Source organism: Lingula anatina, chromosome 2 (genome assembly GCF_051362555.1).
Source record: "Lingula anatina isolate TDL-2025a chromosome 2, LinAna3.0, whole genome shotgun sequence".
NCBI lineage: Eukaryota > Metazoa > Brachiopoda > Lingulata > Lingulida > Lingulidae > Lingula > Lingula anatina.
The window spans coordinates 28,956,061-28,976,982 of NC_141768.1; the positions used below are offsets into that span (position 1 = coordinate 28,956,061).

A 20,922-nucleotide genomic window follows, 5' to 3' on the forward strand; every position below is an offset into this window, starting at 1 on the left:
GTCAGTAATATCAGTGTGACACTGCTGTTAACTTAGTTTTATAGACATCATTAGATGCCACGCTTCCTTTCAAAATGCCATGTCATATTCCTACTCAATAGCTATGGCGTGTAACAATCCACAGACATTACAACAGCATATTGCATAAAATGCTTTCATAACAAAGATGGATTGGAAGGAAGTTATACATACTTGGTTCAACATGAGTTTTTATGCAGGCTACAGTATGTTTATCCACAGTAAGTTTTTGATTGAATGAGCCAGAAAAAAATCATTAATATTCAAAACAGAACAGAAATACCAATGAAATAAATACACTGATATAGAAAGCAATTTACTAGAAGAACAATATACTGTGTTGTATTTCTTTACAGTTAATAACTTTAACTTTAAAGATATTACAAATTCAGAAAATGAAAGGTATATATTTTGTTTTACTTTAATAATGCAAAATACTTTGATTTGGGGTGGGGGGGGGGGGGGGGAGAAGTGATCTGAGAGCCCTCTTATAAAAAATTGAAAATCAAAACTAAACATTGTAGCTGTCTGAAGATAAGAAATGAGAAATAAACCCCCAATGATTTGGTAATCAAGTCTGTTTTCCCGCCAAGCGAATATTGAATCTTTTTATTTTTAGAAATAGTTCATGTTACCAAAGAGGCTAGATGTTACACCAAGGAGTTTCTCAAGCAGCCTCGATGACATCTCCTTTGTCTGGCAAGAGTGTCAGCTTTGTTGGAGACCTTGAGGCAGGTAGTTTGGGGGGGGGGGGGGAGGGGACAAATGAAGGTTTTTCACTCATTGCTTATGGGGATCAACCCTTTGTGTATCAGATTAAAAATAGAAATGTGTTGTATTTGTACTTCCCCTTCAAAATGAGATACTGATACTAGCAGGGGCGGATTTAGGCCATCTTCTGGGTCTTCCAGAAGACGGTCAGATTTTCAAGTTTACATTGACGGGTATCTAATTTTTTCTGTTGGAAGATGGTCAAAATTGGAGGATGAATCAACAAAGATAATTTGGAAGACTGTCAGTAAATAGCTCTGAATCCGCCCCTGTACTAGAATGGATTAGAATAAAATATTTTGAGTATTATTGAATGGCAGGTATAAAGAATAGGTTTGTTATGCATATAGATTATATATGTCTGGTTTTCAGATATTCTAGAATGTCAACAAATCAGACCAAGCAAAATAATGAAATTTTGTTTAAAATGCTGCAGCAGAAAATTTTGCTTGGTAATTTAATTATCACTTCTGTGACACGAGAAAGAGAAATCAATTCATTAACATGGCATACATTTCTGACTTATACAATAGTAAAGTGATGCAACCAACATGACAAGTTACTTTATATGGAACAGTGATTTGATATGTGCAGAAAAGATGTAATAAATTTTTTAATCTTTTTATACCTTAAATGCATGGGTAGTACATATTAGTCCCCTACCCAAAATGGATATCTTTTCAATGTTCGCTTTCATTTTATTTTTTATGTCAATCACCAGTCTCTAAAATCCAAAATATATCAACATTATCTGAATCATCTTCTTCAATATCCCATTCCTTCCTTCTACCTGTTCCTTCCCTGAGATGAATAAAGCATTTAATTCATCCAAGCTTGCCCTGAGAATGTGCAGCTACTTATCGGGCTGCCGTCACTTATCCCAGATTAACAAATTTAATAGCCATGGTCATTTCCCATTGTGCCTGATTTAATACCAATAATATCAAGATGATATAACATCTAGCACTTGTATAATCTTGGAAGTACTTGTTTATCAGATTGCATTATATTTCACTCCTCTAAAACAGATTCCTTCAGGGACTCTTTTATTTCGCCTTTGTCAAATTCCTGCTAAGTGTACAAATTTAACTCTACTCCAACCTAAACACATTTAAGTTGCCACCCACCCCTTGCCAGGCCCCAACTGCATGCCCCCCTAAAGTGATCCCCTCATATTCCCTTTGTCTCAGTTTGTCGGGTTGACACAGCTATCCCAAGGATGGAAACCATCAAAACACAAGTCAACAAAAGAAGCTAATGAACTACAGGAGGCTTTTCAAGTGCACAATTAGCAGCAGTTTAATTAGAATACCCAGAAATAACCATCAATATTTCTAGGGGAAAAAAGAATAGAGAGAAAAAAGGCACAATGACCAACATTTATATTGTCATTTACATAACGTTCATGTAAATATCCAAAATAAAATTTTCATGCATGTGCAAACGAAGCTCCACCTTCAATAATTGCTCCATGGCTAAATGGGTTTGCTCATACTAATCAAAACTCCTTCACGTGGTACTATTCTGATGACACATCAGGTGGCTGATCCTTCTAGCCACATTATCCCTATTGCCAAACAAAGCAAAAATGTATCTTTGTAATTTTTTTGTTTTGTTTCGGATTATAAAGCACATTTTATGTGTATTCAAATCATCATCAAATACAAAAAATCAAAGTAAAGCTATCGTACCTGGGAAATGACTTAGCTGGCGATTATAATCAAAACAATTGCATAACAATAAGCTTTTATTCATTGCAACATAAAGTGCTTAATTGGCAAGAAAAATGGATTCTCCATTCCAGGAGAAGAATGTATCAAGAGAAAAGTAACTAGTTTGAACACGTCTTGTACATATTGAGACAAATAACTGAAATAAAAGTTGCCAAAGACAGATTTTTACTTTCAGTGGACAAATTTCTTAGAATTCAAAGGTTAGTTTTTACTTTGTTAAAAATCTGCCTTGCTGAAGGATAAAAACATTACTATGAGAAAAGTGTCATCTTGCAAATTCAAACATAAATTTCTTCTGTATAGGGCCTATATATATATATATTTTTTTTTTTTCTATAATTGCAACATAGTGCATATATCTGTATTGTATAGAATTGCAGATTGCAGTAGGAGAGCATAAAACAGACATATGCTGATTGTGTTTTTGGTTGAGACAGCATTAGGATGTGCTTTTCCCCATACTGTCTAATTTCTCAAAGCCCATATTTTCATTATAATAAATAACAACCTATCATTTATCATAATGTACTTTGAAAATTATTTTCTACTCATATATTTTCATTTGAAGGATAAACACCATTCTAATCAAGATGACACTCCTTTATAATTCCTAGTTGTTTCGCCTCATTGATAATTATGTCTTTTATCAGACTATTCAAGAAAAAAGGCTGCAAATAGAAGTCATTTAACCTAAGTAAATATAATGAATCCTATGCTGCTTGATATCTAAGTTACCCCTCCCAAAGATTGAGTCGTGTGCCACCTTTCCCTAGAAACCAGCCTACTTCTAAGATTAAAGTCCTAACACTAAAGAACACAAGTGCAGAGCTGGCATTTGACATGAAAAAAAAAGTGATAGACGTGTTTCTTACAACATCACAAGCATGCCTCCATTGGATTCAGTACTGTATACATTGATTTAAATAAAAAATTTCATTTGGAGATAACTCTCCTACACTCTCTGGAATGTACAATTGGAATTTGAGCACTGAGCCGATGTGTATTTCATAAAGATGTCTATTTCTCTATTTACAAAAGATATTATCTTGAAAATAATGCCAGCCTCATCTAGGATAATGTGCAATGTCAAGACTAATCCACAAACGCTTTGGATATGTTATTTCAAGGTGTTCAGTTTCACACCTTTTTACCTGTCACTGTGGTTTTTAATCTAAAACGTACATAAACTCGTCTACCATGACAGCGTAAAGCAGTTATAAAATCATAGCTCAATCCTACTTGTTTATTCAAAGCTAAAGACTGTCAGATATTTTTTTAACACTAAGAGTTTTGTTATATTAAAAAGACATTTAAACAAAAACAAAAAATCAGTCAGAGAGTAACTGTAAGAGAACGATGTCAAGTTAAGGCTAATGTATATATTATTCCGTATGAAACTAGAAAAGCGCTCAGTGAGACCCCCACCAACACCACCGCCCAGACATACAAAAAAATAAAAAAAAAATTGGCATTCAGTTAATTAGTGAATGGATCATCACCAAAATCTGAAAACTTTTTAGTTAGCCCATTTGTGACCTTTTCTAAAAATTTCATCAGAATCCATCCACAACATATTGAGTTGGGCTGGTGACAAACAAATAGACAAATGGAGATAAAAACATAACCTCCTTAGCGGAGGTACAACTGTAAAAACTATTTTTGTGCCATTTTTATGCTACAAGTGGCATTCATCCCATGAACACTGGCTGGAAGCATAGGGACAATCACTTGTGACATCTTTATTTCAGTGAGGAGAGGTTAAATTTGTTATGAGGACTCTTGTATAGAATTTTTTTGCCTTTTTTTTACCATTTCCCTTAAAGGCCAATTTTGATTTAGCTAGATCATGCTGTCCATACACAACAAAAAAAGTTTTTATGTTTTATTTGTCGCACATTTTGGCAGGGCTCAATTTAACTTTAGCCACCAAGGGAACACCCTGACATTTTAAAACATAGTCTCTCATATCATATACTGGCAAGAAATCAAAACTGAGGCGATAACCTAAAATTGATATGCCTGTATTAAAGCGGCGTCTAACATGTTTATCTTATTGCTTAATCAGGATATTTTATGGGAGGAGCATCTTATCAATCAGAACAACACAGACACTCTTTTATCAGTTCAGTACAGTTGCAAACTCCAAGATGAAAGTTATTGGGCTTTCCTATATCTGATCTGGGCTGCTGGATAGACGATATCTACAGGTGTATTCCAGTGTACCTGGACAAACTAGTTAGAGGTCTCATATCATCTGACATCCAGTTTTATCTAAAATACATTTATATCTGTGGCACAGAAGGATGGTTCTTGCAGGAGGAAGGGAGGAGGGTGTCTACAAATATGTCTCATGTGCTGTACTTCAGACAATAAAAAAACCCACAATTAAGTTAACTTATAGGTTGTCTAGTGGATCAAACATGATTATTTTAGAACAATACTGTTTCAAGTTTATGTGTGATAGCACTTTGCGGAAGTATTTGTATTATACTAAATAACTCTTTTATTGTTATTAAAGAATTCTTGCTATACCATGTACTTATGGCATATCACTTTTAAATTTGATTCAATTTCAGGGGATAAATATGTAAGGCCAGAGAATATTATGCACATATGCACGCATTAAGTTTTTATAAAAAGTCTTTAAAACAAGTCTTCAAGTAAGTGTCCATTTTTGTAACACATATGTGGTAGGTACCAAGCAGACTCCACGTACAATATTCTCATGACTTTGTATGGCCTGAGTTATTTGCCCATGTATTGTTACATATAGTTACGATCCAGAGAGAAGTATAAACTTGCTATGAGGGACAGCCTTCAGTGGTATTGTACTGGCAGTGCCCCGGGTAAAGTAAACTCAATGCCTGTTCAATAGAGTGACTGATCAGCCCATTATGCCTAGCGCCAACCCAAATATCTGCAACAATCGCTGGCAGGCCCAGCACAATGTGTACTTCGGTGTGGAAACGATGAATTAATGCCAGAGCCAGTCGGTTGTGAAACCTTTCCCTGTCCACCATTCAAGTCTGTTATTGTAAGCCGAGCACGGGGTTACATTTCAAAACAAAAACCGAAAGGAGTTCGTTATGACTGCGACAAAGGGTCCACCAATTAAAAAATAATACTGACCTTTATTTGAATTATTAACCACTATGGGTTGATGCCTCAGAAAACAAGGCTCATTAGGTTTGGCTGTGTTTTGATATTGTTAAGAACAAGATGCCAAAATTGATCTGGGGGCGAAAGAGGCGGGGGAGACCCGAGCTCAGCCACACACACCAGGGCAACCATGGAAAACAAAGCTGACAGTGGCTACAGTTACGATGGCCTATTCTTCTCTCACCCCAAAGACATGTTATTCTGTGTCAACTCAGCATTCATGTCACCGTGGCAGACTCCGCAGAGTTAACGTGTTCCCACAACAGCACCACCTTCCTGCATTGATACAAATGTAACATTTCACAATGAAAATGTTTCACTTCACTGACCATGAACGTTTTCTTGGACAGTGCATGTTATGACAGCCACTCTGTTTTATTATAAAATATTGAAATTTTAGACTGTGAGGTATAGAAATAAGCATAAAAGCGTATACTATCACAGTTGCCAGTAAATATAAGTTAACAGTAACTTTAGCAAGAGACGAAAGTTCGATTATGTTAGTAACAGTTGGATAAAAGGTTTAAAAACTTGCAAAAAAAGACTAAGCTTCCTAAAATTTGAGTAAATGTCAATAAAATCAAAGTTGAATTACTAAAATTCTTTATATGGATATAAGATAAAACACTTTCGATAGAAAAATCCTCTCTTACATTCAACTCTCAACTCAACTCAACTATATACATAATAGACTACTGAAGAAGCTAGACAATCTACTTTCCTATCAACCCTGCACATTTATTATATGAATATAAGATATGAATATTTTCACTATAAGATGCATTAAAATTTTCTAAAACCAAAGAGGATTTTTGCTGCTATAATATATATATCTAAAACAACATTCCTATAATTCTACCTACAATCTTACACCTGGTCTATTATTTCTTTCCCTCTTCCGATCCAGCCTTTTAAGCAATATCAATTACTATTCCAGTAAATTGAAATGCCATCTTTTTATGGTTAATCTGATACCTTAACAACTCAGGTGACTTGACTAATGATTTCTTCTCAAAGATGTCAAAAAAGAAAGAAAAAAAAGGAAAAAAAGACAACAAACACCTCATACTACTTCACACTTAAAATTGCCATAAGATTTGTAAGGTTGTGTTGATCAATTTCAATATAGTTTTAAAAAGCATACAATATAGACATCATCAAAGCAAGCTCTTGGGTTTAAAATAACAAGAAAGTGCTTAAGCTTTTACAAAAATGAAAAAAAAAAAATTGACAGCATTTTTTTCTCCATTTGAAATGCCTCACAACATGAAGCCATATTGTGCTAAAATGAATAAGTTATTTCTTGTCACGTAATCAAAAGTGCCAAAATCAACATTTAGATTGGGCTTTTACCTTTGGATAAGATAATAATTTGTTTTTCACTATGACTGTGTACTTAAGGTATTTTCCCACAATGGATGTTGACTTTGGACCACCTTGAGATAAGTTATTTCTGCTCTAAATGGACACATTTGCCAAAAACCTCAGACAATAGAACAAATCAAATGGTACTAATATGGCAAAGTTGCCTACAGGTGAACAAAGCCAGACTTCAAACAGCAAGGTGAACTGTTGTTTTAACAAAATGTTGTCACTTTTCTTTGTAACTCCATCTGTCTTTTAGCAAGCCTGCACAGTCCAAACAAGATATATTGTTCACTCAAGTGTAATGATTCTCTAAAAGCACAGTCTCCAAGCAATAATAAAGCCATCAAAGAAGATGTACATAAAGATATGCTATATCAAATTTTATAGTCTTTCCGCATAAGATGGAATTAAAGCCAGCTATATTCATTTAAGTAGGCTTATGATATGAATTATCTGGTCTCAAAAAATCGTTCTCACACATCTTGGGATTAAAGAAGAATTTAAAATCAAACACCCTGCAGGGTTGTCAATAATAAGTTAACCCCCCACAAAACTTTCTCTAAAGGGCTTGCAGGACATATTGTTAAAGAGATGTCCCTGAAGGGTAGCCTTTGGACAAGCAGAGAGGCGAGTAAACATGTTTATTTCCCTGCTGTTAAAAAAAGTGGAGCCCCTGGCTATTTGAGCGTGCTAATTTCAACATTTTATACATCCAGCACATCAAATGAAATGTTGAATTGTAGTGTGCCTGAATAGTTCAAATACAGACTAAGCTGTTCAATCGTGCATGGCTGTAGTGAACTGTTAAATAGAAGAAGGATATACTGGTATACATGCAATTCTCTCTTTTCTTTTTTAGATATTTTCAGACCTTTTTTTTTTTTTTTTTTTTGAAAGGAGGTGGTTGAAACATTTCAAACCAAAAATCTGACAAAAGTAAATAAAACATAGATTTTACTCTCCTCTTGGCTTAAAGAAATAATCTTTTCAAAAACTTTGTTTAAATGCCCTCAAAAAACATCATCAAAGTAAACCTATCTACACTATCCTGCGGTAATGTTACCTGAACCTTATGCTACAAATAAATGCCATGCTGGCTTGGTTCAAAATTCTGCGCTACTGCACAATGACTAAATCAAATGTTACACGACTCCTTGCGTAACTCAGTAACAATCCTTCACCACTATATAAAATGACATATCAATACTTAACACAGCTGGATTTGTGGTCTGGGACAAATTTTCTGATAGCTGCCACATACTCAACCAGTTAGTATACCATGAATTGCTGAATGAAGAACTTTTTTTCCAACTGTAAATAAATCAGTGGCACTGTAATTGCATACAAAAGATGCTGAGTGAGAGAAAGTTTTTTTAGTTTTGCCTGATAATTATGGAGAGAAAGAATTGTTCAAATCACTGAGTGTTTTACTATTCAGACTTTTCTCCCTTGGTCCATGTAAATTGATCTGAAAATTAAAATTCAATAAATTCTCAATTACTTTTGCTCCAGCTGTCAACTCACCCCTTAAAAAAATGCCTACCTTTCTTGTGTATATATCTCTTTGATGTCATTGTTACTATATGTCCTGTTCAACTTGTTGTCCTTGGTCTTGGTTGTATTGGGGTACACGAGTGTTGGCCAAACCTTCACCCCCACCACTGGTAACGACAGATCATGCATATTGGCAAAAGCACCTGACATCACCATTCTATATTATACATGCCTGTCTCCTTGGCAGGGAAAGCTCCTCAAATTGCACTTTCATTCGTCCCTTCTTTCTTTCCACCATGTTCCATTTATCGTGATCTTTCAGTTCTTTTTTGTTGTTCAGTTGCAGTTTTATGAGAATGTTTTTCATTCTAAACAGAAAAGGTCTTGGTATTTTGCTACATTTTTCCTTTACGTCTATGCTACAAAATTTTCCTCCATCAAATGCTGTGGCTCAGCAATATCTGCAATTCATCCTTAATGAATGAAAGCAGTGAGAGGAATAAAAAAGATATATATCACCTCGGAGCTACTTCGTTCCTCCCATGATCTCCTATCACCGAGGGGAATATCTCCTAAATCCGATTCTATTGGTTACATTGTCGCTGCTTAACATCAGTTATCTAAACTTGCATCGAGATTTATTTTAAATCAATACAAATCCCCCATCAGTGTCCTGTGTCAAACATACCACCCTCATAGCTGAGTTGAGCTGTACAACATGGGGTAGAAAAAATCCAAGATAATTCCTCGTGCTACCAACGCTGACGAGGCTTAAAAAATAGGACCCCAGAATTTTCCAGCCCTTTTTTTAAAAGTAAATTCAGGCATCAAAGTGTCTGATAAGCAAGAATAAATTTCTCTTTACAGGATTAGAATCCCCCCACTGTAATCCTGTCATTTACACTAAATGTCTGTCACCAAGTTGTCCTTATTCTGTCACCAGATCCAAAAAGGATGAGATAATTCCCTTGCAGCCTCTTCCTACCTTGACAGCAGAATACACAATGTATCCCAAAGTCCAATTCTGATCACCAATCAACCCTCCAATCAATAACCTTGGTGCCGTTCTATCCGTTCTATCCGGCAGTCAAACAGGTGCCTATATGACCACTTTCTCCTTGATGATGTTTTAACTGAATAGACTGTATAAACTGTATCTACTTTGCATTGGGAGCCATGTTTGGTTAGATTTTTGTCCTGGTTGTTTTCACAGTTGATTTCCAATGGGAACCGCAAGTGAACTGTGAGGTTTTCTCAATCCGGTGGCCACCGTGTATGTTTAACTGTGGCCCAGACTTGTTTTCCCACTGCTGCTGCTGCTGTCGCCCATGACTGTTAGCATCTCTTGGCCAGTAATTAAACTAGATTGATCCATTTCGTCTGTCAATTAGACCTCGACTGTGACCAGTTCAGATGAGATTGACCACTCGAAAGGACTATATGGATTAGACCTCTCATAACTAAACTGCCAAAACCATATAGCACCGCATCTTACATCATTTTTAGTGAATACAGCACCAAAAGGATCAAATTTGCCTTTAAATAAAATTAATAATGCTATCTGGTACAGACGTGGGATCCCTTTACACAGAGGTTACACTCCATCTGAATAACCAATCACTGACAATGGCTCACAGAAAATATAGGCACAAGGGCTGCCAATCACCATAAAATGATACAAAAATACAGCTATTGGGGCTTCTTGTAGAATAAACTTTTTGGCACCACACAATAAGCTCCTTACAGCTCACCCACACTATGGAATTCTAATGTTTTTGCAGGGAGTAAATTAAAGTGGGGTTGTAGTTGTATGGGAGAAGGGGGAGCTACAAAACAATCTGAGACTGGTCTTGTGTTTGGCTCCCAGAGGCTCACAAAGGTGAATTTCAACAGAACTAATTACCTGGCACAAATAACTTCTTCAATATTTGAGCAATGACATGGAAAGTTCAGAAAAATAACTCAGATGTCAGTCAACCCAGCTTTTAAAGTCTTTCTTCTAATATAATTTCTTACTTTGTAAGCAAAAAAAAGATGAAGGAATGACTCTAAAACTGACATACCTCAGTACGGTTGTAGGGGCATGGATTAGGGAGGAGGAGATGAAGACACAAAATGTGAAAATGATTCCATTACCTAATTGTTTAGATAATCCAATTTGCATTGTTTTAGTTTGGTGAAAACCCATACAGCTACACGTATGACAAATTCACCTATTATATACTTTATTCTTATGTTGTATGCATTTACTGGGGTATTCTGTCTGGAAGTTTTACATGGTTTCTGTTGACAAACACTGAATTCAAAAGATCATGTACTAAAGCTAAATCAAGGGCTACCAAAACTACTGAAGTTCAAGGGTGGGTGTGGGGGGGGGAGAGAGAGGCTCAAGACGCATTATCAAAAGCTATCTTAAAACTTGATTTCTTTTACTTCCATTAGAATCAAATTTATTCTTACCACTCCATACTCCGAATAATTTTGTGAAGAATTATTCTGAATGCTAACAAGTAAGACCAAATAACTGTTCTCCTTCCTGCCTAATGACTATTCATGTTATGTCACAACTTGGATGTTTTTACCCTCATTAGGATCTAATTCTCTAAATAAATCCAGTTTAAAATTCCTAATATGTAATCCTCACATTTTCTATTCAGAACTCTTTTTATGAGCAGAAAATTGTGCAACAATCCATCGCTGCTTTCTACCATGTCCTAATGACTATTATGTCACAACTACGTGTAGGAGTCTTTGGTTTCACTGGACTTAACTGTTCTTCTCTATACTTAAATCCAATTCTTTCACATTTTATATAGTGCATGAATCTTAAACCCAATTTTTGAAACACTATCATGGGTCCAAGAGAGAATGTATATGTCCCATGTTTTAATTTGCATTTCATAAAATTTATTCACTGTGCCACAGAATGTTTTTTTTTTTCCACTATAGATAGTCACAGCTATTTTTGCTAAGAATTGCCATCATCACCCAGATAGTTTCTGGTGGAGAGCTGTGCTAGATAGAGGGCACCAGATACACATACGTAAGTACATATTAAGCCATTTCTGTAACTTTAATAACAGGATCAGCTCCGTTGGTCCCAATTACTTCAAGCTCCACAGATATATAAAAATAACCGTGACAGCATTCTAATCCATCCCCATTTGACAATGAGCTACCCAGATTATGTGTTTCAATGGAACTTTTCATAGACATGCAGTAGTTCACATAAAAATATACCTGTGTGATTTTCAATTTAATTGGGAATCAAGAATTAAAGGTGTCAAAATTAAACTGTCCTCAATCTTTTCAAACAACTTAAAAATGATTTTCATTGATATTGAATTTAAAGTAAATGCGACTGTCCAGAATTGGGTTGTGTACGGTGGCAGGTACATTTTATATAATGTGTTTATTTGCTAAACTCAGGGGGGATCTATTAAATTGTTAAAGTACTCTAAGTGGAGGCTATTACATTATTATGTTCCTGTCTTTGTTAACCAGTTTATTAGCTCTTTACAGGTAAAGCCCCAGATTTGTATTGTGGTGGTCACTAGGGCCCCGCTGGTCCAACAGGTGCCATACATGCTTTTGATGGTAGAGAAAGTGAGGATCTTTAATAAACCACAGTGGTATTTGTTTGCTGTACAGATTAAGTATGTGTCGCTTTAGTGGTATTTTATCACTTATTAATTTTTTTCTTTACCAAACTCTGTTAACCTATCTCTCCCCTTCACTCTCTTTTTTTCTCTTCTTCTCCTTATTCTTTCCATCAAACAGCGCACAACATCTGAGCTATTATTAGATATTAATCATAAAGAAAATTAACTTTATACAACATTTCTGTTTATTCATTCACTGGTGCTCAATTTCTCTCTAGAAACCAATGAAAATTTCATCAAACCTTGCGATCCATCTATTCCCTGGAGTCATTCCAATTCCCAGTACTCTGCCCCACTGTGACCTCATACTGCTTAAGTATTCATGACATAATGAACAGACAGAAAGTTCATCAGGTAATTTCCTTTAATGTGAATTGTGAAGGATAAAATAATGGAGCCCCAAAGAGAACGCCCATATTCTACATTGTAAAAGACTTCTGTTTCTAAGGTTAGTCACACATATTTGCCGATTCAAGTAATTTGCTACCTGACAGTACAAAATGAGAAACATCCATTTAAATTATGGATGCATGTCTTCGTCTGAATGATATGTCCAGTCAGCTGAGACCATGTAATAACGTGGTTCAAAAGAGTCGAATTAACAGAGAACTCGGCATCTATCCTTGCATTTGCCTCCGATCAATCAAATTATCACAAACAAAAGGAAGAAGTAAGATGTTAATTTCCTCTGCTTTTATTTACTTTTACCATGGGGAATACAGGTGGAAAAGCAAATATATCTGAGTTTCAATAGGAGACAAGATGCTGGTTTCTCTGAGCTAATCAAAGTGAGGGATGGAAAGAAAGCATGGGTTTGCCACGGCATTATCAACAACTCAAACATTATCATCTAACAGGGCAAACTTTGAACAGAGCATTTTTGCCAGTGCTTCATCATGTAATATCACTTCAGGCATTTCAGTGCTCCATAACCATTAAAGTTGGAGTGTCACTAATGAAGCCCTTAAAAGAGCATTAATAATTCATAATCACACCTTAAGTGCTACTGATTTGCCTTGATTAATATACACTTCTTTTAACAATATCCCCCACGTGTGCTCTTCATATTTACTAAAGCAAAATAATAAGACAGACGTGCTGCGCGACAAAAACAACATGACTACAACTGTACTACCTCATGATTACTTAACTTAAAGGACCCGTTTCTATAATTGATATTTAATAGTACACAACAGAATATTGAGGTATAAAAAGCTGCTCAAGGGCTGACATGGGTGTACCCAACTCAGTGTCAACAGACAAACAAATGCATTTTGCACTTGGGCACATGCCAAATGTTATAGGACAAGAGTGGTGACACAACATAAGGTGATCATGTTTCCTTGGTGGAACAATAATTAGATTCCCAGATGAATATCTAACAAAAGCACCAACAGGGCAGGGGGGATATTTCAATGTTATGGTAACACTTCATTTATGCTGTTTAATCAATCAGTCTGATGGTCAGAATCATTCATTTTTATAATCTTGATTAGTAAATGGAACGTAAATATCAAGAAATATTTGGCAACTGCCAATGTTAATGCAGTATAAGTTGACTGTCCTACAGGGAGCATGAAACATATCTATGCATGTCCAATTCACTTTTATTCAGAAAAAAATGTGCATCCATAACACAACTTGTCATCTCAGGAGTGGCAAAAGACCGGCACCAAATTCCCTTAACAACGTACCTGTGTAAAGGCTTTAAACAAGGCAGCAAAGCTGTCAAATGTACAGACAAAATAACAGAAAAAAGGATGCAAAAGAGGTCATTTTGCCAATTTTGATGCAATAATAAACAAGCCCGTGGAACTTCAAAGTCACACTTTGAAAATCCCAATATGTGAAACCGTTTAACTGGCAGTAAGAATTACCAAACAGACTGCATTGCCTAATGAAGCTGTATTTTAGTCCCATGTTTCTTTCCTGTAAGTTTGAGAACAGTAAGTGACATGGTTTTCCTTAAATGGTCATCATGGGAGCAGTGCCCAAAATAGTTTTTTTTTTTAATTTTGATGCAATATTACATAATGTTTAACAGCATAATGACCATCAATTTTAATAATAAAATATTAGTATCATGGATATTCAGAAAATGTGACTAGCAAAGGTCTTCAGGCCCATGGAACTTCAAAGTCACAACTTGAAAATGCCAAAATGTAAACAAAGACAGCACTGTTCTGAAATGTTTTTTTTTTTTCATTTTTAACAATTTTTAACATAAAACAAAATAAACAGTTTACTGCAATTTTTATATGATCAACTAAGAAAATTGATGAGATGGGAAAAATATCGATAGAATAGTGTTAAATGTCCAATTTCCTCCATTCTGAGATTCTGAACATAGTGAATGATTGAATCTCACAAACTGCAATGATATGAGTTTATTTCCATTTTTGACACTTTATTACACAATACACGATAACAAGTTTACCATCATTTTTACATAATCAACTAATAATGTTGTAAAGATGCAGGAAATGTCAACCAAACACTTTTACATGTCTTATTAGTTAAATAATGAGACTGTTAACATGCCAAAGAATTGAATCTGAGGAAATGTGAAACAAGACAGCACTGTTCTGACATGGGTTTATTTCCATTTTTAACACTTTTTAAACATAAAACAAAATAAACAGTTTACTGCAATTTTTATATGATCAACTAAGAAAATTGATGAGATGGGAAAAATATCAATAAAGCAGTGTTAAATGTCCAATTTCCTCCATTCTGAGATTCTGAACATAGTGAATGATTGAATCTGACAAACTGCAATGATATGAGTTTATTTCCATTTTTGACACTTTATTACACAATACACGATAACAAGTTTACCATCATTTTTACATAATCAACTGACAATGTTGTAAAGATGCAGGAAATGTCAAACATACACTTTTACATATCTTACTAGTAAAACAATAAGACTGTTAACATGCCTAAGAATTTAATCTGAGGAAATGTGAAAAAACAGCATTTCTTCAAAATAATGGCCCGATTATGCTGATTTTCGAACTCAAGCTGCGTTTTAGTAAGATTGACCACTCCTGTGAGTTTAATGACAATTGGCCTATCTGTTTTTCTTATATTGTGTTTACAGTGTTGCATATATGCTGAAAAAAGAAAAAACAGCATAACTACTAAAATAGTGGCCCGATCATGCCTATTTTCTAACTTGACCTGCGTTATAGTAAGATAGATTACTCCTGTGAGTTTCATGACAACAGGCCTATTGGTTTTCCTTGAAATGTGTTTACAGTGTTGCATATATGCTGAAAAGTGAAAAAAAAGCATAACTTCTACAATAATGGCCCGATCATGCTGATTTTCGGACTTGACCTGCGTTTTATGGATATTCATCAGCTCTGTAAATATATAGCCAAAAAGTAAAACTGCCTTCCACTTATTGCGTTTACAATGAAAGTGCACGGCGACAGTGACAGTGACAGTGACGGCAACGCCAGCCACAACAGACGCAGGTGATGGCAATATGTACAGACACATCTGTACATATTTACTGTACTGTTTGAGAACAGTAAGTGACATGGTTTTTCTTAAATGGTCATCATGGGAGCAGTGCCCAAAATAAGTTTTTTTCAAATTTTGGTGCAATATTACATAATGTTAAACAGCTTAATGACCATCAATTTTTAATAATAAAATATTAGTATCATGGATATTCAGAAAATGTGACTAGCAAAGGTCTTCAGGCCCATGGAACTTCAAAGTCACAACTTGAAAATGCCAAAATGTAAACAAGACAGCACTGTTCTGAAATGTTTTTTTTCCATTTTTAACAATTTTTTTAACATAAACAAAATTAACAGGTTACTGCCATTTTTATACGATCAACTAAGAAAATTGATGAGATGGGAAAAATATCAATACAACAGGGTTAAATGTCCAATTTCCTCCATCCTGAGATTCTGAACATAGTGAATGATTGCATCTGACAAACTGCAATGATATGAGTTTATTTCCATTTTTGACACTTTATTACACAATACACGATAACAAGTTTACCATCATTTTTACATAATCAACTAACAATGTTGTAAAGATTCAGGAAATGTCAAACAAACACTTTTATGTATCTTATTAGTAAAATAATAAGACTGTTAACATGCCTAAGAATTGAATCTGAGGAAATGTGAAAAAACAGCATAACTTCTAAAGTAATGGCCCGATCATGCCGATTTTCGAACTTGACCTGCGTTTTAGTAAGATTGATTACTCCTGTGAGTTTCATGACAACAGGCCTAACGGTGTTCCTTAAAATGTGTTTACAGGGTTGCATATATGCTGAAAAGTGAAAAAACAGCATAAGTTCTACAATAATGGCCCGATCATGCTGATTTTCGAACTTGACCTGCGTTTTATGAATATTCATCAGCTCTGTAAATATAAAGCCAAAAAATAAAACTGTCCTCCACTTATCGTGTTTACAAGGAAAGTGCACGGCATCGGCGACGGCATCGGCATCGGCATCGGCATCGGCATCGGCATCGGCGACGGCATCGGCGACGACAGACGCAGGTGATGGCAATATGTACAGACACATCTGTGTCTGTACATAAAAAGTATTGATCAACCTGTGTGTTTGCAGAAAACACATATTAAAAAGGCAGGGTGTGACATTTTTTTTATATAGATTTCCACTAATATGTACATTGTTCGTTCAAAAATATAATTACATATTACGGATATATATAGGGTGCTGAGAGTGCAATGTCCTCAGGTGCAATTGTTCTTGCCTGCTTTACAAATTGCACAGACTAATGATAAAGTTTTTCCTATGTCCATTAAACAAAAGGTTTTCAACTAAACAGAAATATTGTGTTTCGGTTGTATTGTATTAGTGTTTTCAGTCGCGCGGAACATTAAGAGCACAGTATAAATGAGTATGCACTCAGTTCACAAGGTTGGTACACAGGGAACAAAAAAAAATGGCCTGAATGCCCTAAGCTTCAACTGAAAGAACACTGTACCCTTAGAACAAAAAAGATGTGTGTCAAAAAGCTGCACGACTGTTCTGGGTAATACCCAATTAATGAAATTTTCTGATTGGATTTAGTTTTTTTTTTTTTTTTTTTTTCATATAGAAGTTTAAGGAACCTGGTAAAATAATGGTTTTGATTTCTCAGTTTGCAAAGCATGTTTTTATATATTTGGTCATTAAAGTCTAGTTATCAATGTTAGTTTTAATAAACAGCAAAGATAACATTTTGTGAAAGTCTCAGTACCCCCTCCCTCCATGCATATTTGAAGAAATCTATCTCAGGGCAGGTCTGAATATAATGTATAATTTTATATTGTTGCATATTTTCTAAAATATAATTTCTTTTAAAGTTTTTAAACAACAGTCTGATTTGAAAAAAAAAGGAAAAACTTTCATCTGAAATTAGGTTAGAGTTCTAAACTTCCAATTCAAAGGGGATTTAAAGAAAAATGGGCAAATAATCTATTAACCAAGACATACATCAAATCAAACCTACAGTTTCTCGTTGTGCAACTAATCTTTTTATAACAAAAAACATGTCAGTAATGCCTCTTAAAGCACAGGGAGTAAGTGTTTAAGTCAAGCTTAGCATTGCCTTATGTATTAAATCACACAGGGGTGGAATTTAATGGTTTAAACAGGATTTTTCAGCTAAAGTTTTTTGAGAACCAAGGTAGTTACAAGCTAATCAGTCCAACAGTTCAATTGTGCTGAAGTTATCACATAGCAATCAATTATAGATCTACCGTGTGCAATGGCAGGCTTTTTATCATTATCAGTTCAAATGCCCATAAAGTAAAGTTAACAGATTACAGGTTAGGGAGATTTTGTCCCACTATTGAAACTTCAATAATAAAACCAATCTCTATTCTCAAAGCTGACCTACTAGTAAATAGTTTCTTTTTCGGGGAGAGTTATTTATGTCTTCAACTGAGCTTTGTACAAAATATATATTACAATAAATTACAAAAGTAAGAAAGAAAAATGTCACAGCAACTTAAAACAAAAGCTACACGACTCTCTAGTCTAAACGTTACAAATTATAAATGAAAAAATCTTTTTCCATAAGGAGACATTTGTCTCTGACTAAAGCTTATTTCATATGGGCAATTATTGCTTTCCACTGAAAGAAAGGTTATTGAATACCTATCTATTTGTTCGTACTAGAACAAGACAACTAACCCTGAAATCAATAGATTCTTTTTTTGCATATGGAGTTGTTGCCGAGCCTCAGATCAATTACAATGTTAATAAAACTGGCAAACCTGAATCTTGAACATGTTTATTCAATACAACTAAAATTTTAAAAGCATTACTTTAATACACAGATAATTTTTTTAAATATAATAATGGACTCCCAAAGTTAAAACAAAGATGATTTTGTGTCCTCACCACAAGGAATTCTGCTTCATGGACACTCATGGATCATGTACATAAGCAATGCTGTAACCATACCCTTTCCCTCCCTTCCTTCTTTTTCTTTGATCTTTTTAGTCATGCCATTTATCAACCAAATCAGATAAGATACATAACAAAATGATCTGGTGAAGAGAGTCTATGTTTGCCAAGGTCAGTATTATCAGGTGCAGACAAACCAGCTTCCATGCAATTTACATTACATATCTTGTCAATAGCCAAGCCTACAGCTGCTTGACACAGTTTTAACACAAATAATTATAATAGCACCTTGTGTACATCACATTGAGTGTTACTAATAAGTGTCTGAAAATTGGTGGCATATATCTTTGAAATCAATTCATGCGAAAAGTTATCCACTGCCATGAATATTTCTTGACAGTATTGTATAGTGTCATCCTGGTAATGTACCATTTACAGTTTTCTTTAAAGAAAGAAGACTTCTAATAAATATTAAAGCATGCATCAATGACACAGTTTCAGTAAATGATTTAGTAAAGGCACATATGAAGAGTTTAATTTAATAAAAATATGCAAAAAATCTAATCATATAAAGCCAAAAAGCCTTAACAAGTTAAATGCTTTAGTCCAAATACAATAACATAAATACAAAATTTATGACAAGAAATTATGTTTATGTTGTAATAGTAGTTTTAGATAGCCTGTTGATCCATTTTTATCACTATAAATTGATAACAGGTGTATCGCAAAAAAATTCAAACTGATCAGAAAAATATCTTCTGAAAGGTAATACAAAACAGACTGCAATTCTTTTGGAATTTTTGAAATATTCCTACAAGCAACACAAGTTTTTAAACTGCTATATGACACTCAACGTGTCCTTACTTTTCAGCCCAAAACCTGCGACCGCTGACCAGCGCATCAAATTAACTATACTTAGCATCGTTCAATTTTCATGGGTTTTTTACATTAGATTGCAAATTTTCTGAGCTTTTAAATGGTATATATTGCACAGTGCTAAAAGAAAAATTTGAAAGGGATGCCATATGCGACCTGTGAGCAAGATGGTAACAGCTTTGTCAGCACTACAGCTGGACAGTGGCTACTGTGGTACCCCTGGTATACAGTGATATACCTGTTGATGATAACTACTAGTACCTACTGGTACATAGGGTCTTACCAATTGATTTACCAGAAAATTCTTGAGGTCACCAGGTGAATATTCATTTCTGATACCAGTCATAAGTTTAAAATTGTTAAGGACATAATTTCTTGTATTTCCAAGTGTTGTGCCCCTGCTGACTTCCACAGGGTGGATTTATTGACTAAATAATTTGCAAGGTTTTTGCACTTTAGTGATACATGGGTGTTATAATTTGAAACAAAAATGAAATAAATACCTAAAACAGCAAAATATTTTGATTTTAAAGTAAGCAATGCAACTTGCAATCATGTTACTGGATTATAGTTGCATCAGGTTTGGACGTGTAAAACATGGTGATGAAGCACACGTAGAAATATATAGTTAAGACAAAATAGATGTATACATACATTTCTAGTGGCACTGGCTTCCTAGTATATCTTCCTGTCATATTATCTGTTTTCCTGGTTAAACCATGCTGTTGCACGTTTCCAACTACAAGCATTTTCTTCGGTCATGTGGAGTGATATGGTCGCCGTGACTTGACGGCATAGTCAGATCATAGCTCCAGGTTTCGACTTCAGTTGGTTCGTTCTCGATGTCCCGATTTTGTTGTCATCGTGCAACTACATTGGACAAGAAAAGCCATTTTCAAATATACCCTATTCAATAGCCATTTATTATTCAGAAGATAGAAAACCAACTTAATTTTAGACGTACCTGACGTAGTAGCAACAACAAACAACATGGCGGTTCTGGTGTATCCCAGCATGCATTGCGTGGGGCCCCAGCAATCAACAAAAAGTCAACTTGCTGCAAAGTGGTGCATATTACTTGTTTTGCAAAATTGGATCAGTTTTATTTGGTTTTATTTTCATTCCCCGAGACAATCCATGAAATAAAATCAAATCACACTGTCTAAAATTAGTTTTCCTGTATCTGTACAGCCAAACATTTAGCTGACAACTATGATGCCCACAGATGATGCAAAAAATTGGGAAATTCCTGATAGAAACGTTAAGAGAAGAAAATATTTTTAAAACTAATTGCTCCTTCCAAAATCCTATTTACTGTTACCACCTAAGTCCCCTTTACTTTGGATATGCTAGTACTATGCATGACAAAAATTGTCATTAAAAAAAACTTAAACAATGAATGCACTTGTGTACTTAAAATATTGAATTAGATGAAATATTT

The 20,922-nt window shown here is 34.8% G+C and overlaps 1 protein-coding gene across 5 annotated transcripts in view; it reads right to left on the reverse strand.

Annotated features, from left to right (window-relative positions):
• Positions 1-20,487, reverse strand: part of LOC106157607 (protein FAM149B1) — a 50,467-nt gene extending 29,980 nt beyond the window's left edge. For 3 of the 5 annotated variants that reach the window (XM_013533321.2, XM_013533319.2, XM_013533320.2), the window contains exon 1: positions 8,593-10,435. In XM_013533321.2, the coding sequence (XP_013388775.2) occupies positions 8,593-8,759 (167 nt within the window). In that variant the 5' untranslated portion in view covers positions 8,760-10,435. Of the gene's footprint in view, positions 1-8,592; positions 10,436-20,135; positions 20,352-20,445 lie in introns of those variants that run through there. The other 2 variants (XM_013533322.2, XM_013533318.2) reach the window with 2 other exon arrangements.
• Between the last annotated feature and the right edge of the window lie 435 nt (positions 20,488-20,922).